The sequence below is a fragment of the Pogona vitticeps genome, chromosome 5, assembly GCF_051106095.1.
Source record: "Pogona vitticeps strain Pit_001003342236 chromosome 5, PviZW2.1, whole genome shotgun sequence".
Taxonomy (NCBI): Eukaryota; Metazoa; Chordata; class Lepidosauria; order Squamata; family Agamidae; genus Pogona; species Pogona vitticeps.
The window spans coordinates 130,282,625-130,306,151 of NC_135787.1; the positions used below are offsets into that span (position 1 = coordinate 130,282,625).

At 41.4% G+C, this 23,527-nt stretch overlaps 1 protein-coding gene across 1 annotated transcript in view; it reads right to left on the reverse strand.

The window, feature by feature from the left end:
- The window catches only part of CPED1 (cadherin like and PC-esterase domain containing 1), a 131,770-nt gene extending 117,656 nt beyond the window's left edge, over positions 1 to 14,114 (reverse strand). The window contains exon 1 of the mRNA XM_020807332.3: positions 13,729 to 14,114. Coding sequence (XP_020662991.3) covers positions 13,729 to 13,980 — 252 coding nt within the window. The 5' untranslated portion in view covers positions 13,981 to 14,114. The remainder of the gene's footprint in view (positions 1 to 13,728) is intronic.
- Positions 14,115 to 23,527: the final 9,413 nt, after the last annotated feature.

Consider the following 23,527-nt stretch of genomic DNA (forward strand, 5'->3'; position numbering starts at 1 on the left):
AGGATCTGTGGGCGGAACTGCCAAGATCAATGGAAAGAGGAAAAGACTGATCATAAGGGGGAGACTGTATGGCTGCAAGAATGAAAGCTTCAAAGATCTCTAAAAGTGTGCAGTTGGCGAATGGGATCTTTATACTCTTATTATACGAAGAATAAGATCTCTATAAAAGTATATGCCACCCACAATTACACTGATTCCCGAACAGGAAAGGCCCTGAAGAAATTCCAAGTGACAGACACTATTGGTAGAATTCAGAATTTCTCAAGAAGGACTAGTTGTGTGTCTTTTCATTCTAAAAGAATGGCCAAAATCCTTTTAATCTTACTCAACAACATTTAATTCAATTGGTGTAAATTTCAGTGTCCAGCTGCTGCAAATTCAGAAGTCAGTATGGGCATTTGTTATTCCTCTCCAGCCATGTGATTCTATATGTCACACAATATCAAAGTCTATGCTGATTTATTAACTTGCAGCAATTTGCTGCTGCAGTTTATGCTGATGAAATTATGCCATCATAAATATGCAAGAGAATTGTGGCAGGACAAAATTAATAAATTGCACTGCAGATTTGTTCAAAGTTACAAAAAAGAAAAAACACTTATTGAATCAAAAGGTACTTCCCACCAGTAGAATGATCTCCTACTATAGAGCACTTCTGCCAATGATAGATCTAATAGATAGAACTATTAGATCTATCAGCTACTCCCAGTTAATTATAGTGAACATTCTCCAGCATTATTATTTTGTTTCTGTTGTATTGATCAGTTTTATTGCATTCTCCAAACTGTATACCTGTAAACTGTTTTAGGATTTTTAAAAAAGCATTTGAAACAGTAAGGATACTTAAAAAAAAAACAAGAATAAATATAAAGCTTGGTATGTAGCCATTCACCTAATTTTGAGTGGTTTCCTCACCTACCTGGTGTACCCCTAAATCACATCCCACGTGTTTCAGGTGGGCCTGCTGAGCCTTCAAAAAGCTTTTGGGAGAGTCCAATTAACAGGGAGAAAGGGGAACAAGATATTTGCTCTCCTGTTCAGTTAATATAGCTTATGTTTCAAACCAATGATTTTAGTTTGCATTGGTGATTCATAACTAGCCAAGAAATGTGTGCTTTTCCATACCAAATCAGTATGTCAGAATGTGGCCTGAAGTCACTGACACAATTGATCCTCTTGTTTCTAAAGGTAAAACTATTAACTTTACATAAATTCTAAATGACAATTCTAAGCCAAATAATTGTCATTATTTGTGGCAAAACAAATAGCAGGTTTTGCCCATTTAAAGGCTGAAATCCAGTAGTGAAACTTACACTGCATCACTAGCTGCAGTGTTTTTTTGGAAATCATTTTTTTTAAAATAACCCTTAATGTCCTGAAGCTCCCTTGGGGTCCCTTCCACCATGGAAAAGCCACAAGAACACTAAGTTGTAAGTCTTTAATTTCTGAAAATCACCACCAGAAGAATTGTTTTTTGATGGTGGCAATTTTTGGAAATTAAAGATTTCACCTTATTCCACAGTGCCCAACAACTTCCCAGGAGATCCTCAAATAGGATCCCAGGAGATCCTCAGAACCTTTGGGAAGGGAGAATTGAAGACAGGATAATTGCCCCCCCCCCCCGAAAAATAAAACCCTGCCATGGCTGATACCCCCCTTCATGGATTGCTGCCTTGTCGTGGCGAAGGGGCTTGAGTAACTCAGAGAAGCTATGGGCTATGCCGTGCAGGGACACCCAAGACGGACAGGACATAGTGGAGAGTTCCGACTAAACGCAATCCACCTGGAGTAGGAAATGGCAAGCCACTCCAGTATCTTTGCCAAGAACACCCCATGATCAGAAACAAAAGGCTAAAAGATATGACGCTGGAAGATGGGCCCCTCAGGTCGGAAGGCGTCCAACATGCTACTGAGGAAGAGTGGAGGACAAGTACAAGTAGCTCCAGAGCTAATGAAGTGGTTGTGCCAAAGCCGAAAGGACGCTCAGCTGTGGACGTGCCTGGAAGTGAAAGGAAAGTCCAATGCTGTAAAGGAAAATACTGCATAGGAACCTGGAATGTAAGATCTATGAACGTTGGGAAGCTGGAGGTGGTCAAACAGGAGATGGCAAGAATAAACATCGACATCCTGGGCATCAGTGAACTAAAATGGACAGGAATGGGCGAATTCAGCTCAGATGATTATCATATCTACTACTGTGGGCAAGAATCCCGTAGAAGGAATGGAGTAGCCCTCATAGTCAACAAAAGAGTGGGAAAAGCTGTAATGGGATACAATCTCAAAAATGATAGAATGATGTCAATACGAATCCAAGGCAGACCATTCAACATCACAATAATCCAAGTTTATGCACCAACCAGCATTGCTGAGGAGACTGAAATTGAACAATTCTATGAAGATTTACAACACCTTCTAGAACTGACACCAAAGAAAGATGTTCTTCTCATTCTAGGGGACTGGAATGCTAAAGTAGGGAGCCAAGAGATAAAAGGAACAACAGGGAAGTTTGGCCTTGGAGTTCAGAACGAAGCAGGACAAAGGCTAATAGAGTTTTGTCAAGAGAATAAGCTGGTCATCACAAACACTCTTTTCCAACAACACAAGAGGCGACTCTATACATGGAAATCACCAGATGGGCAATATCGAAATCAGATTGATTATATTCTCTGCAGCCAAAGATGGAGAAGCTCTATACAGTCAGCAAAAACAAGACCTGGAGCTGACTGCGGTTCTGATCATCAGCTTCTCATAGCAAAATTCAAGCTTAGACTGAAGAGAGTAGGAAAAACCACTGGGCCACTCAGGTATAATCTAAACCAAATCCCTTATGAATACACAGTGGAAGTAAAGAACAGATTTAAGGAACTAGATTTGGTGGACAGAGTGCCTGAAGAACTTTGGATAGAGGCTCGTAACATTGTCCAGGAGGCAGCAACGAAAACCATCCCAAAGAAAAGGAAATGCAAGAAAGCAAAGTGGCTGTCCAACGAGGCCTTAGAAATAGCAGAGAGGAGAAGGGAAACAAAATGCAAGGGAGATAGGGAAAGTTACAGAAAATTGAATGCAGACTTCCAAAGAATAGCAAGGAGAGACAAGAGGGCCTTCTTAAATGAACAATGCAAAGAAATAGAGGAAGATAACAGAAAAGGAAAGACCAGAGAGCTCTTCAGGAAAATTGGAGATATTAGAGGAACATTTTGCGCAAAGATGAACATGATAAAAGACAAAAATGGGAGGGACCTAACAGAAGCAGAAGACGTCAAGAAGAGGTGGCAAGAATACACAGAGGAATTATATCAGAAAGATTTGGATATCCCGGACAACCCAGACAATGTAGTTGCTGACCTTGAGCCAGACATCCTGGAGAGCGAAGTCAAGTGGGCCTTAGAAAGCCTGGCTAACAACAAGGCCAGTGGAGGTGATGGCATCCCAGTTGAACTATTTAAAATCTTGAAAGATGATGCTGTTAAGGTGCTACACTCAATATGCCAGCAAGTTTGGAAAACCCAACAGTGGCCAGAGGATTGGAAAAGATCAGTCTACATCCCAATCCCAAAGAAAGGCAGTGCCAAAGAATGCTCCAACTACCGAACAATTGCACTCATTTCGCACGCTAGCAAGGTTATGCTCAAAATCCTGCAAGGTAGGCTTCAGCAGTATGTGGACCGAGAACTCCCAGAAGTACAAGCTGGATTCCGAAGAGGCAGAGGAACTCGAGACCAAATTGCTAACTTGCGCTGGATTATGGAGAAAGCCAGAGAGTTCCAGAAAAATATCTACTTCTGCTTCATTGACTATGCGAAAGCCTTTGACTGTGTGGACCACAACAAACTATGGCAAGTTCTTAAAGAAATGGGAGTGCCTGACCACTTTATCTGTCTCCTGAGAAACCTATATGTGGGACAGGAAGCAACAGTTAGAACTGGTCATGGAACAACTGAGTGGTTCAAAATTGGGAAAGGAGTACGGCAAGGCTGTATATTGTCCCCCAGCTTATTTAACTTATATGCAGAATACATCATGCGGAAGGCTGGACTGGAAGAAACCCAAGCCGGAATTAAGATTGCCGGAAGAAATATCAACAACCTCCGATATGCAGATGATACCACTCTGATGGCAGAAAGTGAGGAGGAATTAAAGAACCTTGTAATGAGAGTGAAAGAGGAGAGTGCAAAAAATGGTCTGAAACTCAACATCAAAAAAACTAAGATCATGGCCACTGGTCCCATCACCTCCTGGGAAATAGAAGGGGAAGATATGGAGGCAGTGTCAAATTTTATCTTCCTGGGCTCCATGATCACTGCAGATGGAGACAGCAGCCCTGAAATTAAAAGACGCCTTCTTCTTGGGAGGAAAGCGATGACAAATCTTGACAGCATCTTGAAAAGCAGAGACATCACCTTGCCAACAAAAGTCCGAATAGTCAAAGCTATGGTTTTTCCTGTCGTGATGTATGGAAGTGAGAGCTGGACCATAAAGAAAGCAGACCGCCGAAGAATTGATGCCTTTGAATTGTGGTGCTGGAGGAGGCTCTTGAGAATCCCCTGGACTGCAAAGAGAACAAACCTATCAATTCTAAAGGAAATCAACCCTGAGTGCTCACTGGAAGGACAGATCCTGAAGCTGAGGCTCCAGTACTTTGGCCATCTCATGAGAAGAAAAGAGTCCTTGGAAAAAACTTTGATGTTAGGAAGGTGTGATGGCAAGAGGAGAAGGGGACGACCGAGGATGAGATGGCTGGACAGTGTCTGCGAAGCAACCAACATGAACCTGACACAACTCCGGGAGGCAGTAGAAGACAGGAGGGCCTGGCGTGCTCTGGTCCATGGGGTCACGAAGAGTCGGACACGACTAAACGACTAAACACACACACATGGCTGATACCATCATCAGCTTTACATGGCATTAAGTTCCACAACTGGATTTCAGAGATACTGTGCACTATTTACAAAGAATAATACTTCATGTGTTCATTTAATTTTCCAGGCAAAACATTTTGTTGTCTTTCTTTCGCTTGCATAATTTCAAAGGGGATTCTGTTGAAGATGAAAGTGGTTCAAGACCTTACTCATAGAGGACATAATTACTTTTTTTCCTTTCGCCAAAAAACCCAGATAGAATTGTTTTTTTAAGGGCTGAAGCTTTTTTAAAAAATTGGGGGGGGTGGAAGTGAGGGAGGGCTTTCTCTTTAAAACTCTTCTGGCATAAAATGCAATCCCTCCTCTATGCATGACTTTGATTAAAAACACAATCCACAAAGAAAAACCACACTGGAGAGAAGCACTAGCCCGGTCTGCCTGGTTTTGCTCAACTTACCCACATTCTCAACACTGAGTTTGGTTATGTAAATTGACCATCAAGAATGACCACTTCCTCCAGCATGTATCATGTTTCCTCAAGGGTACATTTGTCTGTAAAGAAAGGTGATGGGGGGAAAATGATTTGTTTGAAATCTGGTGCTGGAGGAGAGTTTTGTGGATACCCTGGACTGCCAGAAAGATGAACAGGTGGCTCCTGGATCAAACCAAACCTGAACAATCTCTGGAGACAAAAATAGTTGGGAAAATAATGTTGGGAAAAATTGAAGGCAGCAGGAGAAGAGGACAACAAGATACTGGATGGACTGATTGTGAGGGTTCGTTGTGGTGAGCTGTTTTCTCCTCAATAAACGAACGAGGCATTGAAGGTATATCAAACGGTGTTGTATTTATTTCAGCATTAACATCAACTGGGTTGCCCCCCACGAAGGGGTTTAGGGAGGTTTGCAGAACATGGCTTGGTTTCAAGGGAGTCCATAAACTATGTACAAAAGGGTTCGTAGTCTCTGGATTCCAGGGACCTGTTGTGGGTGGCACAGGTCCCAGTCCAGGGTCCAAATCTTCTTCTAGGGAGATCAAGGGTAAGGTCTCCTCATCCCCACTCCAGCCGTCCCAGGAGGACCCCTCTCCTCCATCTGCGCCCCAAGGGCCGGGTAACCCCCCAGCTTCCTCAACTCGGCGATGTGCCATTGTTTCTTCCTCTCCAGTTCTCTGGCAACCGCCTCTCTCTCTCTCTCTTCTCGTAACTTTCTCCTCCACTCTTTTGCTTCGGTTTCTCCCCAGTATGACGGGCGGGGCTTCAATCCCAGTTGCCGGCGCTTCTCTGCCTCCTCATGGGGGACCCGGACCTGCTCCCACTTGTGGGTCCAGGGGTCCTCCATCCACACCCATTCCCAACCGCCCGGAATGTCCCTCGCTCTCTCCCTTATATCACCCACTCCCGCCTCAATCTCCTCCCCCCTCTTTCCCGCCTGAACTCGTCCCGGTTCCCGGGTGATTTTTAACCCCTTCATAACCTCCTCTAGGTCATGGGTATCCACCCCCTTGCTTAGGGTAAGGGATCCGACGCACTCCTTCCCCCAATCGGGGGTCTCCACTCCTTTCTCTTCCCGTCGCGGTGGGGATGGCGGGGGGGATGTCTGGGTCTGGTTGTTACTCTTCGGGAGCAGCGGCACTCCTACCATGGCTTCCATTTTGGGAGCCTCACACTGATTCCCTAAAAGAAGCCACAGGTTTCAGTTTCCAAGATCTGAGCAGGGCTGTGGAGGACAGGACATTTTGAAGATCTCTCATTCATAGGGTCGTTTTAAGACAGAGGCGACTTGATGGCATGTAACAAATGGTTTGTATCTGGAAGTAGTAATGTAAGAAGAGACATCTGTCTAAAATCAACAGAGGCAGCTAGCCTTGTTGCATAGATGAAGCATTTGCACCATGCTGGGGTGCCCAAATTGACTACATTACTAAAAAATAGGAAACACATGGCCAAAAAAGAGAGAGGATGAAGCACACGGCATTCCATATGCCAGTATGTATAGGTTCAAACATGGAAAGAATTACAATGATTTTATTTAGAAAAAGGCAGCAGCTTACCATAGTACACATCACTGTACTACATTTCCTAGTGTTCCTGCATATTCTGTGTCCAGCTGCTAACTATTGATGGAAAAAGCTGGAATCCCTTCTTCTTTCTTATGGTTCTTCATCTCTAAACCAGATGTACACTGCATAGCCTTTGAAAGAAAGGGCAGTACTCTGACAACCCTTTAAACAGAGGACTCTTCTTTATAAATCAGGACATGTGGCCACACCACACTGAGCACACCTATTTAGGATTGGGGGAAAGCAACTATTTCATGGGAGTGGATGCTCTGCTGGAGAATGATTAGATGCCACTCCTGCCAACTGTGCGCCACCCAGACATTTTGTGAATGGCAGGGGAAGTTCTGGGAAGCCAGTTAAATATATGGTGGCCCTCAAGAACAGCAAGAAAAGCAACAGTAGATACTTGCTGTCTTACTTCCACTGGGGTCAAGAGTCAGGCGGAAGCTGTCTAAAAGCCAAAGAGCACAGTGGAAACAGGTCCACACAGGTAAAACCCAGTTAGATCAGTTATTTAGAATGCTAGAAATTACCTGCTAACAAAGTCTCCTGTGTATATTTTGTTCTTGTTATTTGAAAATCACTTTTACACAAACTCTCCCACAGGAGCGCACCCCCCCCCACACACACACTTTTCTTAAGTCTGGTTTACTTAACTTCAAAGCTTAGATGCTTCCTATGCTGTTAAACAGTACTTCCTGTTTTTGTTTTTACTTTCTACTTTGAAATGGTTAGCTTTCTCTGTTACTTATATTTTTTTGGAGGAAGGAGTAGGCTTTCGATTGAAAATGACTTGAATGCTACACAGCCTCTTCTAGTTGGTCACTGCCTAAATATAGAGCAGGTGACTCTAATCAAAGAGATGTACTTTGACTGTTGACATAGTGGTGAAAAAGAATGGGCTGAATTAACTCCTGTGGTCAGTCAAGTGTACCTTGAATTGGCAGGAAGGATAGTGCTGAAGGAGACACACTAGTACTGAAGTCTCAAAACCTCTTGGCTTCATTATTTTATATACAGGATGATAGGAGAGTTGGTGTGGTACAGTGGTTAGTGCAGTAGAATGGGATTTGGGAGATCTTGTTCAAGTCCTCACGAATATTGGCCATGGCAAAAATACAATGACCATCTTACACATTTCTGAAAGATGTGAAAAAAGCACAACACTGAGAACTGCCACACCTATATAAACACATACATGTTCTATAGTGTGATTATGATATGTACTCCTTTCAACTACATCACTCAGTCATAACCTATCAGTTGTTAAGCAAACCAGAAAAAGGGTCCTCTGAATTGTCAAAACCCAATCGTGAGAAAAAGAATCTAGATTAGAGAGATTCATTAGAGGTAAGCTGCCCTATAATCAGGGAATCTTTTATTTATAGTTATGACATGGTATTGTCTGCAATGAAACAAATGACAGAGGACATTCACATATTTCATAGGAACATTTGTTTTTCTGGGAACATAACAGAAAGAGAAGCGGTTGTGTCAATGCCAAACACAACTCCGACCATAAAAATAGCTAGTCTTGTCATAAGTACACTCTGTAAACTACCATCGAACAAATGACCCATGTTTAAATATTTCAGCAGAAGACTACAGCACAGCTGTGAAGCGGATAACTAAAGGACACATCATAGTTCCTGGCAGGAAGCATTTATAAACAAATAGGGGAATATGAGAAATCTGGGGTGCAATCCAGCCAAAGTGCAACATACTTCAGACCCATGGACATATATCTGGATCACTGCCATGAAGATTACTTTGATTTTTCTTATTTTCCTTTTGGTAACTTTCCAAAAGGTTGTTTAATGAATCTGAAAATGGCCTTACATGTAGTCTTAAAATACCACGGATCTACATGGACTCACAAGAGCTATTTGAGGACAAGAAGCCACACTAATTAACCCCCAGTCCTCTATCATATGATCTCTGTGTCTTAACTCCATAAAATCCCTAACCCCATTTCAGCGATCCTTACAGAATATTCACTCTAAAGCTTTTCCACAAGGTTATGTTAGAAGAACCACAATTTAATACCCATTAATGTCTTCAGAGTGGCAGGTCAGAGCACAAAGGACAGAGGTAAATCTCCTTTAAGAGTTCACCAAAGGTTTGCTACTTGCATTCAGTTTCTCTCCCTCCCATACATACTCTGTAAAAGAAAATGCCATTCCCTCAGTCCTACACACCTTGAAGTGTGGGCTGCAATGCAAACCCTTCGGCATGAGCAAACGAAGCCCCCTGCCCCCATTTCTTTGGGGTCACATTAGAACTGAAGAGGAAGAAGGGACTTGCCTTTCTTCGAATTAAGCCATGGAAGGAAAAATCATAATTGTCTGGAAAGCAGAATTAAAAATACAGTAAATAAAGACAATATCCAATATAACCTTAGCAAAGGAAAACTGGACTAGCAGAATTCTTCCTGGTTTTTTTCCCAGGGGCACAAGAAGTAGAGCATTTGTTCTTAGGATTTTTGGGCACACTAGCACTTGTACAACTGGTTGTGCAATTGAAAACTGGGTTGGATTCTCCACTCCTCTGGCGCACAGGCTAAGCCACGGAGCATGTAAATCCATCATTTGCATTACTAGAACGAGGCTACGGATACCTCAAAGGGGTAGCAATGATTGCACACCGAGTATAATGACAGTGCAGACATGTGGCACATATAATAAGAACGCATGCCTTGTGTCACAGCAGTTTGGCACTGCAGCCTGTGTGTTGGATTTATCCCAGACGGAGTGTTGGCTTTAGGCTTGTTGAAACCCTCCCTTAGCCATAATACTGCTTAGCATCTTTCCCCAGCTTGCCCTGCCCTACAAAGTTCTTGTGAGGGTAAAGGTGTTGCTGTTGGAGAGAGGAAGGTGTTTGACACCCTGAGCTATTTTGAAGAAGGCAGGAAGGAAATGTAACGAAGGAGTAAATAAATTACGAACTCATAAGCCCTTTGACTCAAGGTGATGGACAACATTCAGTCTCCTTCTCCTGCAGGTGTTCGAGATACTTTGATTTGCACCGACTGTGTCCTACAGAGGCCTTCCAGAGCCACAAAGAATACCGTAGCCAATCATACAATTATGTCTGTCCCCATTAACCCATGCTAGTCTGTTCCAGATGTCTTGGAAGCAGCACCATTTCACTCTAGTTTGACCAAACAGTGGTTCCCAATGTTGGGTAACCCATGTGTTCTTGGACTACAAATCCCAGAAGCCTTCACCACCAGCTGTATTGGCAGGGATTTCTGGGGAACTGTACTCCAGGAACACCTGGGTTACCCAAGTTTGAGTACCACTGGGCTAAAGTAATCCCAGGCCATGAGGGACTGAAAGTGAATAATAATAATAATAATAATAATTTATTGTCATTGTAAGTATATACACATACAACGAAATTCACAGACACCCAGAGACCAGACACATGCACACACATAAAATTCCCAAACACTCCCCACCCACTAAAAGTCCCCCACTAAAAATACAAACATCTACACCGCAGGCCAAGTTACACAGTCCAACTAATTATTCACTACTGGTGGTCTTTAAGCTGATTATTAATTGCAATTATAGCTCTGGGATAAAAACTATTGAGAAAACGTGTGGTCCGAGTCTTAATTGTTCTATATCTTCTGCCAGATGGTAACAGTTCAAAAAAGTTATAAGCAGGATGGGAAGAGTCTCTCAGGATGCTATGTGATTTCCTTAGACAGCGGGATGTGAAGATGTCATCCAGGGTTGGTAGCTGGAGCCCGATGATATTCTGGGCAATTTTAATGGTTCTCTGTAGAGCTTTTTTGTCCGCTACAGAGCTACTCCCAAACCATGCCAGAATGCCATAGGTTAGGACACTCTCAATGGTGCTACGATAGTATGACAGAAGCAAATGCTGAGATAAATTTAACTTGCCGAGCATTCTCAGGAAATACAGCCTCTTCTGTGCCTTCTTCATTAGCATGTTGGCATTTATAGTCCATGAGAGGTCCTCTGAGATGTAAGTACCCAGAAATTTAAAACTACCAACTCTCTCCACTTCCTCACCGTTTATGTACAGTGGTAAATGTACATATCTCTTCCTCCTAAAATCAATTATGAGTTCTTTAGTTTTTTTGATGTTAAGTGTGAGATGATTTTCTTTACACCAAAGTATCAACCTTTGTACTTCCTTTCTATAAGCAGACTCATTGTTCTTATTTATGAGCCCCACCACTGTCGTATCATCCGCAAATTTAATAATTGCATTGGTGTTATACAGTGGGGTGCAATCATGTGTGTACAGGGAATAGAGGAAGGGACTTAGCACGCAGCCCTGGGGAGCTCCTGTACTTAGTATCAGGGTAGAAGAATGGTGAGATCCCATCCTTACTGACTGTGGCCTATCTGTCAGAAAATCCTTTATCCACATGCATATCTCCTGAGGTAATCCCAGGTTGATCATTTTAAAAAACAACCTATTTGGTAGAATGGTATTAAAAGCAGAGCTATAATCCACAAACAACAGCCTCGCATAAGTTCCCTGATGTTCTAAGTGGCTCAATACAGTATGGAGTACAATGGACACAGCATCATCAGTAGATCTATTTTTCCTGTATGCAAATTGCCATGGGTCCAAAGAAGGTGGAAGACTAGCCTTAATGTAATCCAGCACCAATCTCTCAAAACATTTCATAACAACAGATGTTAAAGCTACTGGTCTGTAATCATTGAGAGATACCACAGCTGACTGCTTGGGGACTGGCACTATAATAGATGTCTTCAGGCAAGTGGGGACTGAACACTGCAACAAGGATAGATTGAAAATATCCGTAAAAACTCCAGCTAATTCTGCAGCACAGCCCCTAATAACTCGTCCCATGATTCCATCTGGTCCAGCTGCCTTTCGAACATTAATATTCTGGAAAGCGCGTCTCACATCTGAAATCTGCAGTACTAGTGGTTGTCTGTTGATGGTAGATTCTAGTGATGTATTATAGACAGTAGGTGCTGGAATAATGGTTGTTCCTGTTTCCACCTCAAAACGGCTGAAAAATTGATTTAACTGCTCAGCCAAAAAATCACTGCTGCTACACAGACTGTTTTTGTTACTCTGACCAGTGATTTGTCTTAGGCCATGCCACACTCGGCGAGTGTCAGAACTTTCAAGGTGTTGTTCAATTCTCTGGCTGTACATAGCTTTGGCATCCTTAATGAATAACTAGAAAGTGGGTGACAGACTGAGCTGGGGGAAAAAAAGCTTTAGTTATCTTCTCCTACCGGGTCCCTGATATTATGCTAAAAGCTCAGTTGTTCCAGGCAGGGGAAAAGAGGCTCGAATTCAAATTCCATCCAAATGTGGCACCAGATTTTAAATAAATGGCCAATCAGGCTTCTATGATTTTTTACAGCATTTTCAGTGCGCATATATGCAAGATATTTTGCTTCCACAGATCTGCTGCAGAAGCCCAGAAACCAGCTTCTGTCAGAAATTTGGAAGCCTGATAATCTGAACTTTCATATTGTGCAGGTGCATGTCATTTTTCCGCCATAACTCTGGCCGAATCTGACAGAGAGCAAATCTGGAGAGCATACTGTAAACGAACCTATCATGGTGTCATCCATGCATATCTCTGCAGAAAGTGCAAGTTAGCAGACTCAAGGTTTCGTGGCAGGGTCAAAGAAAAGTGAAAGCTGCAGTCCTAAGCATCCTTGTTAAGGAGTGAGTCCCACTGAATATTATGGGACTTGCTTAGAATGCAAATATATCAGATTGCAAAAAAACTTAATTTGAATTTACTAAGCAGAACTCTAAATTGTTGGCCAACAAATGCCATCACAGAAGCCCTCAAGTTTATGGGGGTTGGGAAACATTGAAAATGTATGGACAGTGGTTGCTAAAGGGTTGAGGAAGATGTTTTATAGTTTCAGTGGCCAAGAACAGGACAAACCTCCACACAATTTGCTCTGTGAGAACTACTATTTCCTTCATTATATGTGCCAGAAAATTTATATTTAATCCCTTTTCTTGTTGAAATATTTCAGGTTATTTGAAATCTTAACTCTTGAAAGCCACACAAGGTAATAAACACAGATCTATTGTGTGTTTGTTGGGCAGCAATGTTTTAACCAGGGAACCGTGGATTATTTGTTATGCCATTTAGAGTAACAGATGCATAGCTGAACACAATTTCAGCAGAGGTTAGGATGCTATGATGGTTTTAATACTTTTCCCCTCCATGCCCCACCATTATATGTTTTTCTCTATACCTCCCTTTCTATATAAATATTTTCTTCCAATAAGCTTTTTATATTTCATGCTAGGGAAATGTCACTTTGACCAAACGTGAACACCTTCAGAAGGTCCAAGGAACAATATTCTACATTGCACACACTATCAGAAATGCCAATATTCTGACAAGACAAAAGTAGAAGTGACTGAAAAATTGTGGGTTTTTTTTTCAGTGTGGTGGCTGAAATCTGAAATATTTAAAAGGGAAATCACCACTGCTCAACACTCCCGGGAACAAGAATTCACTATTTGTGTTGGGAAATGTAGAGTTTAGGGGCTGGCTGAAAGCCAAAAAATAAAAAGGGGGGGGGACTCCAGACAACTGTGTACCACCCCCAACTTATACTTGTCCTATACCTGATATGGGTAGTGTAACTAGGCTTAAGGATTCAGCCACACCATTTTATTATTCACTGATGCACATTAGCTGGAAAGGAGAGCCATCTAAGCTTATCTGAATGTTAATTTTAGCAGTGCCTGCTAGGCACGTTCCTCCAGCTTCTCAGTCAGTTTTTCATGCTATCCTGGTAGCCTTTCTTACCTCCTTCTGTACTCGTAGGTTGATTGAGGGAAGGAGACAACGGATTTGCCTTGCAGAGATTTTTTTGTACATCCCATGCCACACATCAGCCCCGGGGCTTGGTGGAACTCCGTTGCTGAGTGCTGAAAGGTACCTCCTTGTTCTTAAAGGTGTCAAGGTCTGGTAGAAAAGACAAGCAGCCAGGGCCAGCAGCACCAGGAATGGGCGAAGTCGACACCACCGGCGGCCAGGCAGGATCTGCCGGCAAGCCATGGCCACCTCAGGTTTCTAATTCTGTCCCGTTTCCACATTGCAAGAACAGTCACAGTACCTACTTTTCCTCAGCATGAAATTATGGGGCAGAAGTGTGTTTTTCCACAGAGAATTCAAATCCTCTCTGCTGTTTCTCAACCTCAGCAATCCCATGGCATTAGTTGGCAAGACATTATAGGTGTCCAGAGCAGAAAGCACTCAAGCAGAAACAGTCCTTCAAGACGCAATCCCCAATCTGTACAAAAGAAAGTTGAGAGGGAAGGGGCGAGTGAAGGAACAAACTTAAGCATCCCGTGATCATCAGCAGAAGACATTCTTACTGACTGGAAAAAAAATTCTACTCCATCCCAGCCACAGAAACACCAACTCAACAATTGTATTCCGGAAGGCAATCGTTCAAAAATTATTATGTGGCTTGCACAGCCCAACACTGCCAAAGATTTTCTTGCAGAGGTTTCTTTTCTAGCCCTTTTGCATTTTCAGATCCCATTCTGGTTGGTTTTTTTTTTTAAATACCATTTCCTTCATTCCAGATCTTTTAAATTGCCTTTTTCCTGTCAGCAAACATACAAAGCCCTCCCTTACTGAGAATTTATCTGGGTTTTAACGACGCTGGAAGGCTACTTTTTCCCTCCACTGGATATTCCCTCCCCTGCCCCTTTCTCTCTGGTGTTTGGAGTTCAACGTTGTGTTTACTCACACAGTTCTTAGCTCTGTCAGACGTTTTCTATTCTTCCGTAATGGGTTGCTGATTAAAACCACTCGGAGCAGCCCAGCCTCATGACTCCAACTCATCTCCACACATGCACACACAGCACTTCATCTGAACTCAGTTGGACCAGAGACATATAAATAAAAAGCAGGACTGCCCTGAGGGGTGGGGTTAAGTTTACCAAGTTCTGAAAAGGCTCACCCACTGGAAGCTGTGCTGGATCACAGAAACAATATCCTTTCCCCTCCCATGCTCTGTCCTTCCAAATTATACAGGAACTTCAGCAACGTGACCAGGTTAAAGAATATAAATACACAATTGCACACTTAATGCAGAGAGATAAACTAGGAAATAAAATTACACTCACAAACCACGTCAGCAAGTCTCAGATTGTATGTTTGACATACTAGAGTGCTATGAGTTAAGAGTGCGATGAGCAGAGAAGTCCATTACAGAATGTAAAGTGCATTTGTGTTTAAAATATCCTGACATATGGCCAGAATCCTGTTGCCAATTTATGCTTGTTAAGACCAATTGTGTGAGTGTTTGCTGCTTATTAACAAGGTGTTGGTTGCGGTTCTGGGTGTGTGTCTAATTGTGTGATCAGGCCCATGAATGCAATCAGCACCTTTTTAATGAGCAGCAATTTCATTGATTTCAGTAAGTTGCTCACTTGGAGATTCAGTTTTCATCCAAGTGGTAACTCTCCCCAGATGCTTAGGCCTATTCACTCAAAATCTACACAGTATATATTGGGGGATTTTGTTTATTCCTTTTAGTTAGCAAAGTATAAGTATAAGGAAGAAAACAACAACACAGAAACAATGAAAGATAGCCCAGTCTCATCAGCCTCCCCTTGGTTTCTTTTGCATGCAAACTAGCAGTTTGTATGATAAAAGTACTCCAGAAGCATTTAAAGTAGAGAAAGGGTATCTTTACATACAGTTACCATTTGAAGTTACAGTCAGAAAGACAGAAAAAGAAAAATGGAGTCTCCACCACAGGGAGAAACCACCATGCTTGTTTCTTGGTTGGTGATCAGAGAAAGCAAGAAAAAGGCTATTAACAACAAACACAATGGAAGAAGGCAAAGAAACTGGAGAGTGTGTGGGGCCTTGCCTCCGCTAACAGAAACGAGGGGGGGGGAAAGAACTTTATCAATCAAGTTAGTGACAAAGGACAGTCACAATAGGCTGTAAAAGCCCCCTCCCAAAGAAGACTGCTATTATCTCAACAGTATGTAGTTCTAGAGCCACCCACCATGCCCCAACATAAACCCCCATGGAAGAAAACAGACATCCATGCACGTAATTCTTTCTCTAATATCTCCCACCTCACAAAGGTAGATGATTTGAAGAACAAGTGAGTGTAACGAGAATAGTCTATGTAAGTCAAACACCTGTGGAAAATGCAGTGGTGAGAGCAGGCCTTTTGTGACTGCCACTCCTACTATACAATTTTTTAAATTGAAAACTTCAATACCAATGATGCCAGAACTATTCCTATTAAATATCTTGCCAAATATTCTAGATTCTGAAAAATTATATTTAACTATTCATATTATAACAGCAGCAAGAATAGTTTTTGCGAAATACTGGAACGAATCTTGTTGTTGTGGTTCTTGTTTAGTTGTTAAGTTCTGTCCGACTCCATGGACCAGAGCACGCCAGGCCCTCCTGTCTTCCACTGCCTCCCGGAGTTTGGTCAAATTCATATTGGTATCTTCGGTGACACTGTCCAACCATCTCATCCACTGTCGTCCTCTTCTCCTCTTGCCTTCACACTTTCCCAACATCAGGGTCTTTTCCAGGGAGTCTTTTCTTCTCATCAGATGGCCAAAGTGTTGGAGCCTCAGCACTAATATTTGGAAGGAATCTAGAACACCGCAAATATATGAAGTACAGTCATGCCCTGCTGGACGATTACCCCGCTCTACGATGAATCCACATTACGTCGATGGTTTTGCGCTCGCTTTTGCGCTCGCAAAACAATGTTTTAAATGGGGGAATTTCATTTCATGTTGATCAGTTCCATGTTTCAGGAACTGATTTTTCGCTTTACGACAATCAGCAAACAGCTGATCGTCGGGTTTCAAAATGGCCACCGGCTTTCAAAATGCCCCCCCGCTGTTTTCTAGGACAGATTCCTCGCTATACAGGCACAGAAAATGGCTGCCGTATGAAGGATCTTCGCTGGACGAGCAGGTATTCAGCCCATTGGAACGCATTAACCGGGTTTTAATGTGTTTCAATGGTTTTTTAAAAATTTCGTTTGATGATGTTTTCGCTCTACAGCGATTTCGCTGGAACGAATTAACATCGTCAAGCGAGGCACCACTGTAATAGGAAAAATACTTGAAACCGCAGAAATGGACATACTGTCAGATTGGCTGGATGCAAAAAAGAAAAAAGACCACCGGAAAATTTAGTCACAATTATATACATTGTTACAAGGTAAATAGAATAGTAGACTGATAAACAGTTACCTGTATGGCTGCAGAAGAGATAGTATAAATGATGGATAAATACTATCAGCTACATCAGTGGTCCCCAATCTTTTTTGATCCACGGACCAACTGGGGATGGTGGGGCACCCCCCGTGCCCACACATCCATGAACAAGCTCTCTCTCTCTCGCAGAGGTGCGTGCGGCCATGCGAGTGTTGCGCCGCCGTTTGCTCATGAGCACGTGTATGCTCAAACAGCAGTGCTGCACTTGTCTGGGTGCACGTGTTCATGCACAAATGATGGCACGGTGCTAGCACGGGTATGCTGGAGCTTGTGCACAGCCACAAATGGACTGTGCGGGGCTGAGTGTGTGCAGGGAGGGTGGGCAGTTTGCCTCAGTGGTCCGGTCTGGCTCAGGCCACAGACCGGCACCGGGCCACGGACCAGGGGGGTTGGGGACCTCTGAGCTACAGAATTAACAATTAGAATTACAAAATATCTGTCCGAATTTGATTTTCCCTCTTGCACCCAGTTTGTATTTCTTTATGATATGTGGAATTATTTCTAAAAGAAAATGTATAGAAATACTATGAAAAATATTGATTTGTAATGTGTCCATTCAAATCCATCCCCTCCAAGTGTACCCTTACCCCAGCTGCCCCTTACCCTACTCTACCTTTATAAGGAGAAAAATAAAAAAAATGGAAGCAAAAAAAATCCTTTTATTAGCTTCCTTCCGGGGGGGGGGGGGGAGACAGCGACCATTTTTTTGGGAGGGCAAGGGGGAAGATTCCCTACAAATCTGCAAGTACACCGGCAAGCCAAATGACAGTAAATCAGCCTATTTTATGTTTCTGTCCGATTAGGTGATCACACTGCGACTGCAGTTCTTTTCAATGCTGGTCCTTCAATCTGACACACCTTGATCTGCACCACAGCCCTCCTTCCTTTGAGCCCACCCTCTTCAGATCCCTGGCTCTCCTTTTATGGTTTATTGTTAAGCCAAACGTCTGTTTAAAGTGTTGCACAGCATTGGGGGGAGGGGAGAACAGTTTTCCAAAGTTCTCCATAATGTGCAAACACATAGACACATGTTGTGGAAACATTGTAGCCTGCTGTAGTTTGTTGAAATTGTTTCTATTTCATATTGATGTTTATCTTCTTTTTCTCCATGCAGATGTGATCTAGCACTAAACTCGTATATCAGCGTAGTGATAAGATGATTTAGCACTAAATTCAGTATTTTGTTTAAATGATAACAAAAAAAATCCTTCAGGGCAACTATGGAGGAAGATCACGGGGGTCCAAAACACCACACCCAGTTTAGTACATCACCAGAATGCCCCCCACAGTCCTGCCCCCCACCCCACTTTTGAGAATGAAACAATTGATCTCACAAAGTCTGTTCAAGTTGTTATAGTTTGAAAAAAAAAATAGATGCCCTCAGCGACAGGTTAAAAAAAAAAAACACTCTGCTTCAAGAGCAAATATAGCTGGACTGATTTGAATTGGCCTTTGTATCATGTGATAAGGTTAAAAAAAACACCCAAATTCACCAGCAGCAAATCCTACAGTATCTGACCATTTAGTTGCAGCTAGTATACAGGGGTTTACCCACGTCACATATATTTACACATTTAAATTTCCGCCATGTCTGCATTTCAGATGGCAACAATTAATGATAAAAGCCAACTTTTACATTGCAAACATACTATGGTAAAATCTTTTACAGGAAAAGTTTGCATTTACCTACCTACCTATTTACTTAAGCTTTCCAACCCACTCTTCAATTGAACCTCTAGAGTAGTTTATAGACACAAAATACAGCACAAGGTTTTAAAAATGCAACTTTAATAAAGTAATTGGTGGTATAATATTAGGCAGTCTGAAAAACATATGCAGTCATATGTCGTTGTTCATCTGAGGCTGCATTTACCTAATTTTCAGACCTGCTAAGGAGATCATTTTTATTATGTCTGGAAACATAAAAGCACAGAATTCAAAGAGGGTCTACTTTCTTTTTCACATGACCATAATTTAGTTCTATGGCATATGCAGTTCACAAAGAATTTGTTCCTTGTAAATAACTACTCTTATACAGCACTATCACTTAAGAAAATAATTACACATTTTCTGTGATGCAAACACACCTTTCCTGATTGCTTTAATTGTTAAGGGAGTATGACTTCACTATATGGTGATGAAAGAATATTCCATAGCTGGCATGGTTTGTGGTGGTTTATGCTGCCAACTTGTACTTTGTTATATGTGTTGAAGCAATGAGCCAGAGACTGGGTGGAAAGTGTGCTTTGTCCATAGGCCAGATTTTCTTTTTTCTTTGAAAAAACAAACTTTGGTCCACTTTTGAATTAAGGGAAAACAAAGGGTTTGTGTGTGTGTGTGTGTGTGTGTGTGTGTGTGTGCGCGTGCGTGCGTGCGTGCGTGCGTGCGCGCGTGTGTGTGTTTTAAGTAACTACTATAAATCCATACTGCTGTTGAGGGTCTCAGAATTAAAGATGGGCACAAACTGAAAAACGAATTGCAAAATTTGTCAAAGATTGCTAATTCATATACATACAAATCAATGCCCTTGACAAGTACAAATCAATGAATTTTTAGCAATTTTTGATTCATTGGGCTATAAAATGCCCCCTCCCGGCTCCTAGAGACACCAAAATCACAGAGAAACATCCTCTGACTCTGCTCTACAATCCCTCCAATTTTAGTGAAGATTGGGTTTCTGTGTCTCTAGGTGCCCGGAGGGCCTCTTTGTGGGTGCATAACTCAGACGCCCAAAACCCAAACTTCACCAAACCTGCAGGGCTTGTAGAGGATCATAGGGGAAAGATTCTATGTGATTTTAGTATCTCTGTGTGCTGGGGGGCATTTTATAGGATTTTAAATGCAACGATGAATTAACAAAATGTTTCATTGATTCATCAGAAAAAAACCCCTAAATTTCATTATTTGTGATTAACCAACCTTGATAAACCACGAATTGAAATGGATTACCATTTTTCTGATTCGTGCCCATTTCTATTCAGAATTATAAATGCTTTAGTTAAACAATAATTCTGAACTTTTGAGTATGATTTTGACAGGACAGTGGGATTTTCTCATGTGTATTTGACGTGGTTCTGGAAGTTTTGTTTTCTACAGGTACAAATTTTGCAAGAAGTGCACTTGAGACACTTCTTGCAAAAAAATTTTTTTAACCTTGCCAAAGTTAGCAACAGTTTGGTAATGTTGTAGTGCCATTCAAACATTTGCCAGTCATATGTTGAACACCAAGGGGCTTCAGGGGTGGGGATTTACAGACAAGTTGTGCACCCTTGAATGTTGTCACTACTACAACAGTATCCCAGACTCCTGCACATTGAGCACAGAGGTCTGAAGAGGACACTAATTCCATTTGGATGAATTGCAGAGCTCCTGTAACTGGGAATACACAGGTTAGCCATAGCATTTCTGCAATCACGTACACAAACACTTACAGAGCTCTCTTACAGAGCTCTTTGCTTTCACTGTGTGAAGGCCTGTGATACTGCAGGTGATGTTAAAAGGTCGGGGCTTGCAAGACCTTTAACATCATCCCTTTAGCCCTATAAACAAGTGGTGAATGCCTCAATTGGGCCAATGGGTTTTAAAATAAATTATATGTCAGGTGTCCTATGAAGAGTATTTGGAAATGTCAGCTATTACAAAATGCATGTTATTAATCATAAGTTGTCTTTGTGAAAAGTTTCCCCCCTCTTTTGATAGTATTTAGTTTTGTACCAGATACTAGCTCATTCTGGGGAACAGATTAGCCACATTTGGACATACAGTAATGCTAAAACATGATTTAGTTGTATAAGAATGATTTCTCTCTGTTGGAATGGCTGCCACTAGGCAACTATTTAGTGAAAAAGATAGCATATATATATTTGGAATCAATGGCCAAAATCCTTGTACATAATTGCTGGCTAAAGGAAATGGTATAATTTGCAGTTGCAATTTGCCACTAATTAACAAATCCCCATTTTGATTCCTTGGTCCATCAGGCTACAGCACTGGTGCAGAATCAAAGCAGGGATTTGTTAATTAAGCAACATTTTACAGTTGCAAGTTAAGCCATTTCTCTTCCACTGGAATAACTACACAGCAGGACTTTATTGTAGACATTAAAAAAATTCTACCCCATCTTTCTCAACCCAATATACAACACAAGTTAAAAAGGGATTAAAATTTTTCCCAAGAGGACACACACACACTGAAAACCACACGACTACAGTGTGACTTTAAACTGAATGCAAAAATCCTTATTTCTCTCCCAATTTATTTCAATAGTGTAACCATGAATTACCTAGCTAATAAGTTGGCAGTTGTATTTCATGTTGCATACCACAAATCACCAAGACATGAATTCCCACTAATATTTTGTAATAACAGGTATATGTTACTTAAAACACCTTTATAGTTTGCACTACAGGTTAAATGCAGTATCTTAAATCCATCATTATTACAGGAAACAAAAAAGAGAGGTGACATAATTATTTGCAATACATTCCTTTTAAGGACTATTATTTTTACATGGAGCAGCATTCAAACATTCCATCTCTCCAACTGTAAGACTGTGACACATGCTTTGTTCTGAATATTTAAATGAGCATTGTCTGCCTGTCGTTCCTGTTAATGAACTGGAAAATCTATAAGCCACTACATATTAATTTTCCATTTCATTCTGAAGAATGTAATTGTAACTTTGGAGCGTCCAGGCCAAATCAGATGGGCTGTATATCAGGAAATGTCCAGATATTAACATTTTAATGAGTTTTTGACCCACGTTTCTGGGGCATTTAAAGCTAACCTGATCTTCTTGTCACTTTATAGGAATGAAAAATGAACTATACATAGTATAAACTGTATACTTCTTAGAAACGAAAAGTAAACTACGGAAATGGAAAATATATTTTCAGCTGATTTCTGACAAGTATTTTTGTGGAACTCATACATCAAAGCCTTTACTTCCTTATGGTATCCCAACATTTTATAAATACTCCAGAAAGGGGTGCCTAATTGAGCTCCAAGATCATAATTCCATACATTGTTGCTGGGAATACTCCTCAGTGGGATCCCTTTCCTTTCAGAACAGGGAGGTTGAGAGCAACCAGAACTGCGAAGAGTAGCCTCTAGTGGTTGCAGCAGGAACTCCAGACATTGCTTGCTCAGGCTGTCAGTAAGCTTTCCCAAGACTACTAGAAATTAATCATTTCATAACTGCTTTTAAACATTCCATAACATGGGGTTATGGGGTGTGTTATTTAGGGGTAAAGGTACTGGAGTTGTTCAGTCTTAAGAAAATTTCAGATACAGCACAACTGGAATATGTGAAACTATACTGAGGCACAGTGTTATTTTGAAGGGCTGACACCACTGTATCATCTGTCAACACTGGGCTCTTTTAAACAATGTGCTAGACCTTTTAAAAAAAAATTACTGCTGTCTCTGTGTGAAAAACATGCTAGTACATATTCTAAGATCTAGGGATAGTGCAGACATATTCAAAGGTGCTGTATACTCATAATTCCATCAAAGTCAGATATTCTGAAGTGCTATCTGATTATTTTGCCACAACAAGATGACAAAAATCTTATGGGACTTGAAACTCATTGATTCATTCTGGTCCAGTGTGTCCATAAACTGGTTAATCTGCTTAATAACAGGAAGGGGAAAACTTTGTTCTTGATACCAAACTACAGTTCCATTGCTCAGAGTAATCATGCTACTTAAAGGTGACAAGAATGGAATCTAACATGTGTTGGCCCACACGTCTTCCATCTATGGAATGTGACTCCTAATTTATCAGTTCTTCAGTAATCTGTAAATTAACATTCAAGTAAAATGATTATGTTATTTATTTCAAGCCATTGTAGCTATTTGCCCATATAGCGGAAGAGACAGCAAGCCAAAATCAAGTTTGGGGTTTCACTTCTATGCTTACATGAGGGGCTATCACTTGCAAGAAGACAAATGCTGACACCCAAAGAAAGAGGCAAAGGGCATCATGCAACCTTTCAATAGAGATCAAAACAACTTCCTTTCCCAAGATGCAGATAGGAAGAAGGCATTTTTTCAAATTAAAAGCAAAATTATTCTAGGAATCAGTATCTCTTCCGTGAATTTGGCTTCTGACAACTATGGGATTCTTGATTGTCACTCTACTTTGAGGAAGAAGCTTGCCTTTGGAGGAAAAAATGTGCCAAATTAGCAGTCACTCAAGGATTAATCAGCAAATTTAGGGGCAGGAATACATTCAAGAGAGACATTAACATGAAATTAACATTCAGTATTTCCCTGTTAAATTGAATCCATTATCATAAGTCACTTCAGATTTCCTTGTATTGCCA